General features: G+C 48.7%; 1 protein-coding gene across 2 annotated transcripts in view; it reads right to left on the bottom strand.

Moving 5' to 3' along the window:
• Positions 1 to 13,311, bottom strand: part of CC2D2A (coiled-coil and C2 domain containing 2A) — a 177,837-nt gene that overhangs the window by 119,175 nt on the left and 45,351 nt on the right. For both annotated transcript variants that reach the window (XM_073574599.1, XM_073574600.1), the window contains exons 9-12: positions 12,607 to 12,743; positions 11,371 to 11,502; positions 3,562 to 3,771; positions 3,246 to 3,352 (exon numbers count right to left, since the gene is read on the bottom strand). In XM_073574599.1, the coding sequence (XP_073430700.1) occupies positions 3,246 to 3,352; positions 3,562 to 3,771; positions 11,371 to 11,502; positions 12,607 to 12,743 (586 nt within the window). The remainder of the gene's footprint in view (positions 1 to 3,245; positions 3,353 to 3,561; positions 3,772 to 11,370; positions 11,503 to 12,606; positions 12,744 to 13,311) is intronic.

Genomic DNA, 13,311 nt, shown 5'->3' with positions numbered 1-13,311 from the left:
AACTTGTCTTGAGAAGCTGTCGCTAAGATGCCCTTGCGAAGAATTTTAGCCAAGCGGAAATGACTTTCACCACCCAGGCGGATGCGAAAATAGGACAGAGGGAGGCGCCGGATGCCTCAAAGATTGACTTAGCCAGAGATTCAATCTGCCTGTCAGTAGGATCTTTAAGCGATGCCCCATCTGGAAGGGATAGAACCGTTTTTGAGGCTATCCGTGACACTGGGGGATCCACCTCGGGAGTCTTGGTCCACTTTGTGAGCAGGTCCGCACCAAAGGGATACAGGACGTCTAAATACCTGCGGCCTGAGTAACGTAGCTCAGGGCGCTCCCAGTGTTTGGACAAGGTAGTCTCGAACTCTTTGTGATTGGGAAAAGTTCGAGATGGGGGCCTTGCTCGTTTAAAGAGCACAGAGCCTTCCTGAGGGGGAGCTTTGTCTTGCTTAATTTTAAGGGTTTGGAAGATAACCGAATGAGACTATCGACCACGTCCCGTGTTTTAGATGCGTTGTCGGCGTCTGAACTAGACCCCGATTGGGAGACATCGCCTAGAACTCCTGCCCGATCTTTCTCTCTGAAGGTCGCGGTCAGGTGCGGACGACTCACCTTGAGAGGCGGTCGGTGCGCAGGTGGCTGTAGCTAGCTGAGGCAATCGTTCTAAGACCTGGACCAGAGACTGAGAAACTTGAGTCAAGTCAGCGACCGACAGACATTACCACGGTCCACTCTGGGGGAGGTGGAGTATCCTCATCCCGGGACTCGGTGTGCTCCTGAGAGGCAGACATAATGGAAGGTCTGCAGGACGGACAGAAGGGGGATGACTGACATGAAGCCCACTTCTTATTACAGCACGCACAAGCGTAGTGGGTAGCTGTGGGCCTGAAGCTGAGACCCCTTGAAGGGTTGGGCCTAAGTAACCTGTGCTGAATGGCCAGACGAGTTAGGGGGAAAAAATGCGGAGAGGAGCTAATTTGAGCCGCAGAGCCTACCGAGATTCAGGCGAGCAGAGAAAGCCGACGTGTCCCCCACGCAACACAGGAAGAGAAAAGACGACCAGGAACTACTGTATAAAGGAAGCGGCGGGCGGAGCTTAGTAGCTGAGCCGCGATTGGATAAGGGCAGCAAGGAGGGCGCTGGGAGAAGGGGGCTGGCTAGGCAAAAGAGAAAGGAGCCCTGTGATAGGATAGGAAAGGCGCACAGGAAAGCGCGCTCAGAAGGAGGAGAAAACGCTCTGAAAACAGCTGAAACGAAAGTGAAAGTGAAACTGATGCCGCCGCAGCCCGGTGCCTGATAACTACTCGGGACAATAAAAAACGCCGATATTACGGTACAATGCCCGCAGATTCCCTTGAAATCCCTGCCCAGGCTGTGAATTGTTCTGTGCCCCCCTGAATATAGATAGGAAGGCGCGCGGCTGATGAGAGCGGTGCGCGGCAGGCAGGGGAGAGAGGTGGGAGATTCAAACAGGGAAGCCTGTAGCTGTTACTGCCGATGGGATTCTCTGGTAACACTGCGGGGCTGGAGGGATCGTACAGGCACTTACCTGACGTCCCTGAAGAGGATGATCACAGGGGCCCACGAGCATAAGGCAAGCCGCTGGGAAATGTCCTCTGTACCCGCATCCTGCAGAAGACGGCGTTAACCTCTTGTTGGATGAGGAGGATGCACTACTTGCGATCGCCGTCTTCCTCTCAGCCCTGTCCCGAGAGAGGGGTGAGGAGGGGGATTTGGCAAGGACCAGCCACCTGTCCACATCCCATAGCACCAGAAGGTGATAGGGAAAAAGTCCTGCCAGCGTACTGAGAGTTGCGATGTGGGGTACGCCACACTGCTCGCTCAGCCGCCTGATATGGGAAAGCAGGGTGAAACTTACACCCTGTTTCCCGACTTGAATCTGAAAGACAAAAGACAAAGAATTAAAAACGTTCTACTAGAAAACCTAAGCGAAAAAAGTTAACTGCGGATCTGGGGAGATCCCGGTCCGCCTCCTACAGACACTAAGCACAAACTGAGGTGCTTGGTGCCTGTCGGTGGGTGTATACTGCCGGGGAGGAGCTAATTTTCTTGTTTTGCATAGTGTCAGGCTCCTAGCAGCAGCAGCATACACCCATGGTAATCTGTGTCCCCCAATAAGGCGATAAAGAAATGGAGCCGCCCAATCTCGCGCGATCAGCGATGGACAGCGGGGGAGCCGGTCGTTGGCAAGTATCACACATAGCGATATCGCTAGCAATATCGCTATAACGTCACAAAACCAGTGACGTTTTAGCGATATTGCTAGCGATATCGCTTAGTGTAAAACCCCCTTTAGGAGTGGAGATGAAAGTGCCCGATTTTTATCTCCTTCCACACCTGCATCATGGGGACAGTCAGAGATAAGGAGGTATATAGAAATCCTGGGCACCCATAGCAAAGGCCTGCAGCTGCCATTAAACAACTAATTGTTCTCATGCCATTATGTCACGGAGACCCAGTGGGGAAAACAGAAGGCCCTCTCCCCAACTATCCACTTAAATTAAATGTTCACCATCAAAAAACGTGAACTGCTTTGATCAGGCCTACCTCCAATAGTAGTAGTTGTCTGCTGTATACAACACCTGTTGGGTATGGTGCAGGCTCAAGAAGTGAGTCCGCTCTATACAGAACCTCCTGGCATCAGCCGTACATACACGGTGAATTCGGGAAAAGTTGCAGATGCCAAGCAAGGGGCAGGGCAATTTAACACCTCCCAGCTTTCGCCATTGGAGGTATGCCACTGGTTAGCTCATTAGATGTTAGGCCGGTCTTGCTGAAAATTGGTGGGTTGTGTCGCTATACATCTAAAGCGTATGACCAACTCAATTCGCATGCGATATATTTTTCACCATATAGAATAAAAATTGTTAGTGACTCAAACCAATTTAAATGGGCTGGCCACTTTATTTTTAATTTAACAGATATTTTGGCGACAATACCTTACAGCACATCTAATATAAATTTTACAGGCTACCCTCCTTCCTCACAGACCGAACAGTTAAATATTGAAAAACAGTCTTTCCATATGAAGTGTTTTCCCATTAGAGGTGGCTGATGGACAGTTCTGCTCAATGGCACCTCAGCAGCAGCCATGCTGAGAACAGGAGAGCTGTGCAGGAAGGCGACACTAACAAGTACAGGAGGAGAACCTGGAATACTTACGTATTAAACACTTGAGAAAAAGTGGCTAGCCCCTTATAGATAATGTTGGACTTTCATGTTAGCCAGCTCACCTGATTTCCACTTTATATTCAGAGATACTTTGTTCAGCCACAGTGCTGGAAATATGGGCAGCGCCTCCAGTGGAAATGTTCTGTACTGCATTCCTCAGTGCATGTAACTTTATCACAACAATTGAGAAAAAAAGTTAGAAATAAAACAACCATTCAGAAATATGTGATTATATTACAAAGGCCTCAAGACATCCAACCATTATGTCTAATACATGAATGCACATTTGAGCCTTTGAACAATAAAATTCAATATTTCAATAAAACTTACAGGCTTTGGTAAAGCAGCGACCACTTCAGATGACACTTAACCACATACCTTGTCTGACAAAAGGCTGGAAAGGTTCTTCTGCTTCCTTCCCAGATACTGATCATAAAGCTGGGATAACCTGGACGCCAGGACATGTTCTCTACTAAAAAGTGGGTGATGGGTAAAAACAATCCCAGAAATATCAATGTCCAACTGAAACTCTCCTTGAAGTCCTCCAGACTCCACCATGTACTGACGTGATTTTTTCGATGGGACTGCCTTTGAATAAAGCACAGTATGAGAAGGATTTAAGGTCCAACATGCAGAAGGATACTACACGTCTTCTAGTAGAGCACAGTGGGATTTCGAGACTTCTTAGTCTTCATGTACGCAATTCTATTTTTGCTGCTGGGAGGCAACATATATCTGACAACAGATGGTCTACCTGCATGACCTTTATAACATTCTGTAAATTAGCGTAAATTTATGGCTTCGATGCTTCCATATGTGAGACATACAGGTGCAAAAGACATCCGTTGACTCCAGTCAGTTTAATGAATCTCCTGACATTCAATTCAGGCTGACTCACTCCATTCAGAGAAGATGGTTGGAAGGATTCCATTGAAAATTAATATATTTGGTGTACAGAGAATCTACTGGGAAGGGGTTAAAAAAAGATCAATAAACCAGTATACTCCTCAGACCTCCCCATATCTGTCCCATAGCTGCCCATTCCTCTGATCAGGTCCTCTTCGGCTGCCTTCTACTTTCGGGTCTTTTCTTTTCCTGCACTGATGTTGACAAGGCCCGATTCGGTTCAACATACATCAATCACCTTAATGATGAGCATCGCGCCTTACGTGGGATGCAAGGCACAGCATTCACGTCAATGATGTTTGTTGGACCCAAATGTGGGGTCTAGTCAGTGGTGGCACCTGCCAGTAAACCAGGAACGAGAAGAAGGCCAAACAGGAATTGGAGGACCGGTCAGTGCAGCAGGAAAAGTAAGAGGAGGGCCGAAGAGAGGGAAGTATATTATTAGTTTATTGTTTTTTTGCCCCTTACTAGCCCTGAAAATACAACAAAATGGCACCTTGCTAGTCACCAGTTTGCTAGATTCATGCAAATCGAATCTAAAAAAAAAAGGAGATTTTTGTGTACTCACCGTAAAATCTCTTTCTCTTAGCCTCTAATTGGGGGACACAGAACCATGGGTGTTATGCTGCTGTCCACTAGGAGGCGACACTATGCATAATCTGAAAAAGATTAACTATGGCTCCTCCTCTGCAGTATACACCCCTGGACGGCGTCAGCCTTCTCCAATTTTGTGCAAAAGCATTAGGAGGAAGTTAACAGAAATAACATAACTATGCCTGTAATAAGGCTACCATGTACGAGCTCAATGAACAATATGAGAACTCAACCGTAACAACGGCCTGTAAGGGCAACAGGGTGGGAGCTGTGTCCCCAATTAGAGGCTAAGAGAAAGATTTTACGGTGAGTACACAAAAATCTCCTTTACTCTGTCGCCTCATTGGGGGACACCGAACCATGGGACGTCCTAAAGCAGTCCCTGGGTGGGAAGCAATGGACGAATATTGTGCAGACAGGTCCCTAAACTTGGGGCACTGCCGCCTGCAGAACCCATCTACCCAGGCTCGCATCCGCTGAGGACTGGGTATGAACTCTGTAGTGTTTTGTAAATGTGTGTAAGCTAGTCCAAGTGGCCGCCTTACACACAACCTTCGGAAGGAAGGATGGGACTGTACGAGAACCACCTTGTCCTGGTGAAAGGCTAGGAAGGGCCTTCTGCAGGAGAGTGCTGACAATTCAGACACCCTGCGAAGCGAGGTGATTGCCACCAGAAAAAACACCTTCTGTGATAGAATGTGGAGTGGGACTTCCTTAAGGGGTTCGAAAGGTGGTGCCTGCAATGCTGTCAGGACCAGGGTGAGGACCCACGCTTCCAGTGAACGTCTGTAGGGGGAACCAATCGGGAAACCCCCTGGAGAAAGGTCCTTACTTGCGGCTTGTTAGCGATGCGCCTCTGAAAAAGCACTGAGAGCGCTGACGCCTGGCTCTTAAGCGAGCCCAGGGATAGCCTGGTGTCCAGGCCCGATTGGAGAAAGCCAAGGACTTTTGGGAGGGAATAAGGGAGTGGAATCTGGCCGCGAGATTCGCACCAGGTGAAGAAAGCTCTCCAGGTACGGTAATAAATCTTGGCGGAGGCTGGCTTCCGTGCCCTGATCATGGTTCTAATGACGTCCGTTGAGAGTCCTGCCTGGGTTAGAACCCAGGTCTCAAGGGCCACGCCGTCAAATTGAGAGCCCCTGAGTTCTGGTGGTAGAACGGGCCTTGTGACAGAAGATTGGGACGGTCGGGGAGATGCCAGGGGACGTCTGCTGTAAGTTGTACGACGTCGGCGTACCATGTACGTCTGGGCCAGTCTGGCGCGATCAGGATGGTTGGAACTCCCTCGCGTTTGATCTTCCTCACGACTCTGGATATCAGGGGGAGAGGTGGAAAGATGTACAGAAGCTGGAACTGGGTCCAGTCCTGAACCAGGGCATCTGCTGCGAGCGACCGCGGATCGCGTGACCTGGCCATGAAGTTGGAGACCTTGGCATTGAGATGGGATGCCATTAGGTCCATGTTCGGGGTCCCCCAGCGATGGCAGATCTGTCGAATGATTTTGGGATGGAGAGACCACTCTCCCGAGTCCATTCCTTGTCTGCTTAGGAAGTCGGCTTCCCAGTTGTACACACCCGGAATGTGGACCGCAGAGATTACCGACCTCGTGTCTTCCGCCCAATGGAGGATAAGTGCCACTTTTCTCATCGCCTGGATACTGCGGGTCACGCCTTGGTGGTTCACATATGCCACTGCAGTGGCATTGTCCGACTGTACTCTGATATGAGAGGCTGCCAGTAAGTGACGAAAGGCTCTCAATGCCAGGAAGATGGCCCAAATTTCCAAGACGTTGATGGGCATGTTCGCTTCCACTGGTGACCACTCGCCCTGTGCCCTGTGATGTAGGTGCACCCCAACCTGTCAGGCTCGCGTCGGTGATCAGGACCTTCCATTGACCTGAGAGAAAGGATTTTCCCGTTACCAGTGAGGTTGGCTTGAGCCACCAGTGCAGGGACCTCCTGGTTGCCGATGTTAGCCAGAATTCCCTGTCGAGGGAGAAAGGATTCCTGTCCCAGGACCTGAGGATGGCTAGTTGAAGAGGCCTGAGGTGAAACTGGCAAATGGTACCGCCTCCATTGCTGCTGCCATCCTGCCGAGGACTCTCATGGCAAACCGGAGAGATCGGGGGGGATTGCGGAGGAGCATGCGAACTCCTAGATGGAGAGCCAGTGCCTTGTCTCTGGGAAGGAGCACCAGACCCCTGGAGGTGTCGAATAGCATCCCCAGGAAGGTCAGAGACTGACTCGGGGTAGTCGATGACTTTTGTAAGTTGACTAACCAGCCCAGGCGACTCAGTGTCGATTGTGATTGAGACGCTGACCTCGCAGTCCTTGAAGGTGGAAGCCTTGATGAGAAGGTCGTCCAGGTATGGAACGACTACTATGCCTCTGGAATGTAGAACGTTCATGGTGGCAGCCATGACCTTGGTAAATGTTCTGGGAGACGTGGAGAGTCCGAACGGGAGAGCCACGAACTGGTAGTGGTCCTGGTCGATTGCGAACCTGAGAAATCTCTGATGGGCGGGAGCAATCGGTATATGCAGGTATGCTTCCTGTATGTCTATGGAGGCGAGATATTGTCCTTGCTCCATGGACGCAATGATGGACCGAAGGGACTCCATGCGAAAATAACGAACTCGTACATACTTGTTGAGTTGTTTTAGGTCTAGTATGGGCCGGACGCTGCCTCCTTTCTTGGGGACTACGAATAGATTGGAGTAGAACCCTTGGAAACGTTCGGCCGCGGGAACCAGTACTACGACTCCTGCTTGAAGGAGATAGGAAACCGCTTGGTGGAAAGCACGAGCCTTTTCTGGCGGTTTTGGTGGAACAGAGAGGAAGAACCAGTTCGGTGGACTGGAAGTGAACTCTATCTTGTACCCGGAAGACACTATTTCCCTGACCCACCTGTCTTCTGTAATAGGCAGCCAGACTTGCTGAAAGAGTAGAAGTCGTCCGCCTACGGGTGGGGTGTCTTCCGGAGTTCGTGAGTCATGATGAGGAGAAATTCTGAGGTTTTCCTCCTTTGGGCTTCGCCTGGCCCGTTTTCGACTGCCAGTTCCTGTCTGGCCTCTGCGCCGCCCGTGGGTTGTCCCTGTGTGGAGAGTGGTTACGATTTTGTGCTGGACGCGAGGCGGACCAGCCCGAAGAATTCCGAAAGGATCGGAATCGTGTTTGGTTACGCCGTTTGAATGTGCGTTTAGGTTTTAGTTGAGGGAGAAAGGTACTCCTACCCCCCCAGTGGCATTGGATATCATTGTGTCCAACTTTTCACCGAAAAGCCGTCCACTGAGGTACGGGAGATGCGTGAGGGACTTTTGAGGCCGCATCCGCTTTCCATTCCCGCAGCCAGAGGATACGCCGAATCGTGATGGTGTTTGATGCTATCCCCGCGACACCTCTTGCGGAATCCAGGGCTGCATGAAGCATGTAATCTGCTACCACTGCTATTTGAACCGCTTGGTCCGACAGCTCAGGGTTTGAAGCTTGGAGGCCAGTTTGCAATTTTTTGACCCAAGCCAGAATGGCCTTGGCTGCCCAAACTGAAGCGAACACGGGAGCCAGGGAGGCCCCTGCCGCTTCGAAAATTGAACGAGCCATGCGTTCTACCTGCCAGTCTGCAGCGTTCCTGAGGGTTGAGCTATCTGGCAGTGATAGGAGGGTCTGTGCTGCTAGCCTAGAGACTGGGGGGTCCACTTCGGGCGGATCTGTCCACTCCTTGGTGTCCTTTTGTGGGAAGGGGTACCTAGCCTCCAAATATTTGCGATTGGTGAATTTCTTCTCAGGCTGCGAAAACTGCTTAGTAAGGATCGCCTGAAATTCCGGGTGGTTAGAGAAGACCTTAGGTGGTTTCAGAACACCTTCAAAGAAAATCTTGTGTTCTGGGGCTGCATCAGAAGTGTCCGGCACCCGATGGATGGAAGAGATTATGTCCTCAACTAGCGCTGTATTGCTAGGGGGACAAGGGACCTGAGACCTCTCCGTTTCGTTGTCTGAGTCGGAGTCACAGATGCCTTCCGAATCCTGCGTATCGTTGAGGCGTTCCCTGGTGGGCGAGCTGGGGCGAAGGCCTTCTGTCGTCAGGGATCACTGTGGAGATCTGCGTTGTCTGTCTCTGGTAGGGGACGGTCTAGGTGACCTGGAACTATGATGTCTCTCCCTAGAGGGGGATGACCGTGTGCTATGGGATGACGCAGAGGAACGAGACGTGTGGGTGCGCTTACGTCTGGGAGAGCCAGAAACGGCCTGTCCCTGAGTGGAGCTGTCCCTTTGCTGGGTAACGCTCATAGCCGAGACATGACCCTGCAGGGCCTGGAGCAATGTGGAGGTTAGGTTATCTATGGACTGCATCACAGACTGCGACATCTGGGTAGCCCATTCCGGCGTGGTAGCAGCCGCTGAAGCATTGGTAGGAGCCTATTGGGGTTCTGACCCAGTATTCTGGATACAGTCCTGACAGTGCGGGTACGTGCTGCCACTGGGGAGAGTGGTTTTGCAGGCTGTGCAGAATGAATAGAAGCAGTCCTGCCTGGTTCTCTTGGACCTTGAGCCCAGCATAGTGCACAGAGTGCGGAAGGGCTGGCTATGAGAGGGCCCTACAGGGGTGGCTATGCAGGGGAAAAACCTATAGGAGAGCCTTACAGGGAATCCGGATTCACAGCAGAGTAAAAAACCTGAGCTGTGATCTTACCCCACCAGCGTGCCCCTAGGTCCAGCGCCGAAGATCCACAGTCCTGTGCCCCCCGGAGACTGGCTGGCGTGATGCTGCTGATGCCTGCAGCAGAAATGGCCGCCGAGAGGATGAGGAGGGAGAAGGGGGCGGAGAGCTGAGAAAAAGCGCACAGAGATGTGTAAAAACGCGCCCTTTCTGTCTCGATCAGCCCCTTCTATGACACTGTAGAGTGTCATATTTGTCATCCGGGGGGGCGGAGAGGAGGCGGCGACCTCAGCTAGGCCGAAGCCGCGGCCTAAATTAGTTACCGATGCCCAGAAAGAGCTCCAGGCCGGCGCGGAAGTCCGGGAGAGGGTCAGAGCTGAACCGGACCCCCCGGATTGAAAGACAGGATAGAGGTGGGGCCACAATCGGAAGCGGGGCCCTGTGATGGGTCCTCCTGAGGCGCTATGGAGCTGGTGCTGCCGCAGAGACAGGGGCGCAGGGAGCCCTGTGTCTGTATGGGCCATACCTGCCTGCACTCCCCCTCGGCCCCGACAGGAGCCCGCAGCTGGGCTGGGGTCCCTGGATACTGTGAGCTGCAGATTGCAGTGGTACAGACCCTACCTGAGGCATCTCAACCTAATTCCCCCAGAGGGGGATTAGGGAGGGTGCTGCTGTCACCATCAGGGGGCTTCTTCCTCGCCTCAACCTCAACCCAAGACCAAAAGGAATTGGGGAAGGAGGGGGGTCTCTACTTCGAACCAGCACCCGCGGGACTGGGGAATTAGCGACATGGGGAACAGCTCTCAACTTCAACCGGGCACCCCATAATAGGAGGCCGAGGAAGGAGCCATGCCGGGAGTCTCACAGGAGACCCACTTTTCTTCATCTGTCATCCGGAAAAGAAAAAAAAAAAACGGAGTGAAAAAGAGAAAAAAATTCTTTAGGTGTGCCTCCTATGCGACACTAAGCAAAAACTGGAGAAGACTGACGCCGTCCAGGGGTGTATACTGCAGAGGAGGAGCCATAGTTAATCTTTTTCAGATTATGCATAGTGTCGCCTCCTAGTGGACAGCAGCATAACACCCATGTTTCTGTGTCCCCCAATGAGGCGACAGAGTAATTTTGGATTTGTTAGAATCTGAATTTTGGGAGGATAATTTGTGGCAAAATTAATTTGTTTAGAATCAAATTTGTTCAGTACATTAAACCTCTGTAATAAAAAAGTGTAGTTGAATATATTTTCAATACTCTAGAAAACAAAAATGTATGTCAATGCTTATTACCCGAACCTGGACACTCTTTCGGCTTAAGCTGGGCAGGTAACAGCCTTAAAACATGTTTAGGAAATTTCTCAATATATACATACATACATACACACACACACACATGCATGCATACATACATACACACACACATGCATACATACATACACACACACACACACACACATATATATACCTCAAATATAAGAAAAAAAAAAAAAAAACACACATACAATGTAATGTGTGCCCCCAATTATAGAGGAATAGTTGAAGTCAATAAAAGTACATTTTGAGTAATTTTCAACGTTAAGCCCAAATAATCAAAGAAGGTAAAAGTCTAAAATTTGGGGACATTAACATTAAGATAGGTTGTGATCATAAAAACCCAAATTATCATAATCTGAAAACAGCTCTAATCTCAAACACCTATTATTTGGGACATTCAAAAAGATGACAAGGACACCGCTTGGTTTACAATAGGGTCTATGATGAAGATAGAAAGGAGAAAGGGCAATCTAAAATCGACAAAATCCTAAAAGTCATTGCAAAGTCATTCTGTAATATAACCAGAAGAAAAACAATGAGCTCTAATTACCAGTATGAACACCGTGCTCCACAGGGACACAGACAATGCAAGACAGAGAAGGGCAGATCAATTCCACCGGACGAGGAGCGGCAGAAATGCATCCGCAGGGAGTAGATAATATGATCAGGATGCTTGCACGTGTCATAAATCAATCTCCTTACATATTTCATACACTATGTGTACCTTTACGAATATGGTCTCCAAGGCCGGGTCTATCCCTTCGTGCAGAGAGAATATTGGAGGTCTCGTGGGAGAGGCTTTTATTGGATTAGGCAAAGCTAAAATGTTTCCATCGTCCCCAAACCAATTCTTTCCCTAAAATAATACATAGCAAAATTTAAAAAAATAAGAGAGGTGAGACTCTAACACCAAGTGTAATTCATACATTATTTTTATATAACAACTTGCCAAAGTAGACAAACAATCAATACATTGTACCTAAGTAAAAGCAGCGTCTTGTTGCCCTTATCCTACCCCACAACATAAAATGGATTTTCATGCACATACCAGCCCAGGAACTGACCCCATTGTCCCGTCTCTCACTTGCCATCAATTTCTTTACATGACTAAAATTTCTCTTGATTATCATTTTGCCAGCACTACAGATGTTGGAACTTCCTTTCTCTTTCCTTCCATCATGCATTTCTCCTGAGACTGTTGTTGGCTGCACTGAACTAAAAGCGTACCGCTTTCTTATTCCTGTGTGAATTGGGCAGATAGTAGAAAAGGAGCAGACCCCCACTTCCTGTAATTTGTCTTGGTGTCTCTGCTGCTAGACAGATTACACTTGACAACAGGCAGTGGCCAGGAAGTTACACAAAAGGGAGAAACCTAGTGGACCGCACTGAATGATTTCTCAGGGATGACATCATTTATATATTGTCTATCATATTAATATTCACATGAGATCAACATCTCTGAAAGTATAAAGACTATGGAATACTGATCCCTTTAAATGTTCACTTGCCTCATTTTTCTTACTATATCTTGACATTTTATTGGACTTTATTTATTCTATGATATATGGGTGTTGATATTGTCCTGTTTATTCTTTTTTTTTTGTATCTTTAAATTAAAAATGATATAATCTTTCAATAAAATCACATCCCAAACCTCTTTTTTTATCTGATGAGTAAGACAAACGTTTGCCATCTCTTTTCCAGAGTTATATGGATGGAGGTGCTGGGAAGTCACATTACTGCTGCTAGCAGCTATAGTTACCTTTAAATATGATCCAGGCTTCAAATTGTAGCCTTGGAGTCAGACAGGCAAAATTGGCATTTACTCGCGAGTTTAGATAAGACGCAGGCATTAACATAGTTATTTTGGTACCAAATTTTTAAGATTTTTTATAAGAACACGAAACTGCTCTTTCAATGTAGACCGATAAAATACCAGCCAATATCATCATTTTAGTACCTCATCCTGTTGTAATATCCGATTTTCCAGGAGGTTTTGGTTAGTTCGGGACACTTTTGGCCTCTCGCCAATGTATAAACCCTCATCTTCCAGATACCTTGGCTGCATATTCTCGGGGACCTTCTGGTTGGGTGGCACTGAATTCAAAAGCAGAAAAATCAAAATTAATGTTGGGTTCCCTTGTAGGCAACTTCTACCCCTTTTAGCCATATCCTAACAGCAGCCAGGAGTCTGCAGGTATTTTCTTGCAAATTGTGTCTTTCCGATAAAGAAAACTATCCAGCTAGTGCCAACTTTTGGCGGTAAATACTGTACAAATAAAAAAAAATTTAAAAAAGAAGATATGTGCCAAGACGAGTGAAGGTTAAGGGTGCTTTGACATTGCGTTCTGGCACCCGCTGGTTGGTCATGTCGGCGTTTAAATCCAAACCTCCATCAAAACGGGATTTGGGTGTATGTGCCGATTTGGCCATAGACTATAATGGTGCAGAGTGTGCAAACATGTGCTTTGTCATTTTCAGGCCTGTACGCCTACCGGAGACAGATTCCACACACAGTCTACTACATCTGAGTGTCTGCCTCCAGTAGTCGTAAACGCCCAAAAATGATACACGATGGAGCACACGTTCGCTGTCTGCACAGCTATAGTCCATAGCCCCGTCAGCGCATAAACCCGAATCCCGTTTTGTGGGAGGTTTGGACATA

This window comes from Dendrobates tinctorius, unplaced genomic scaffold (assembly GCF_039654945.1).
Source record: "Dendrobates tinctorius isolate UK_male_01 unplaced genomic scaffold, ASM3965494v1 ptg000039l, whole genome shotgun sequence".
Taxonomy (NCBI): Eukaryota; Metazoa; Chordata; class Amphibia; order Anura; family Dendrobatidae; genus Dendrobates; species Dendrobates tinctorius.
Note: the sequence above shows the minus strand (reverse complement) of the source record. Positions and strands in the feature narration are given on the sequence as shown.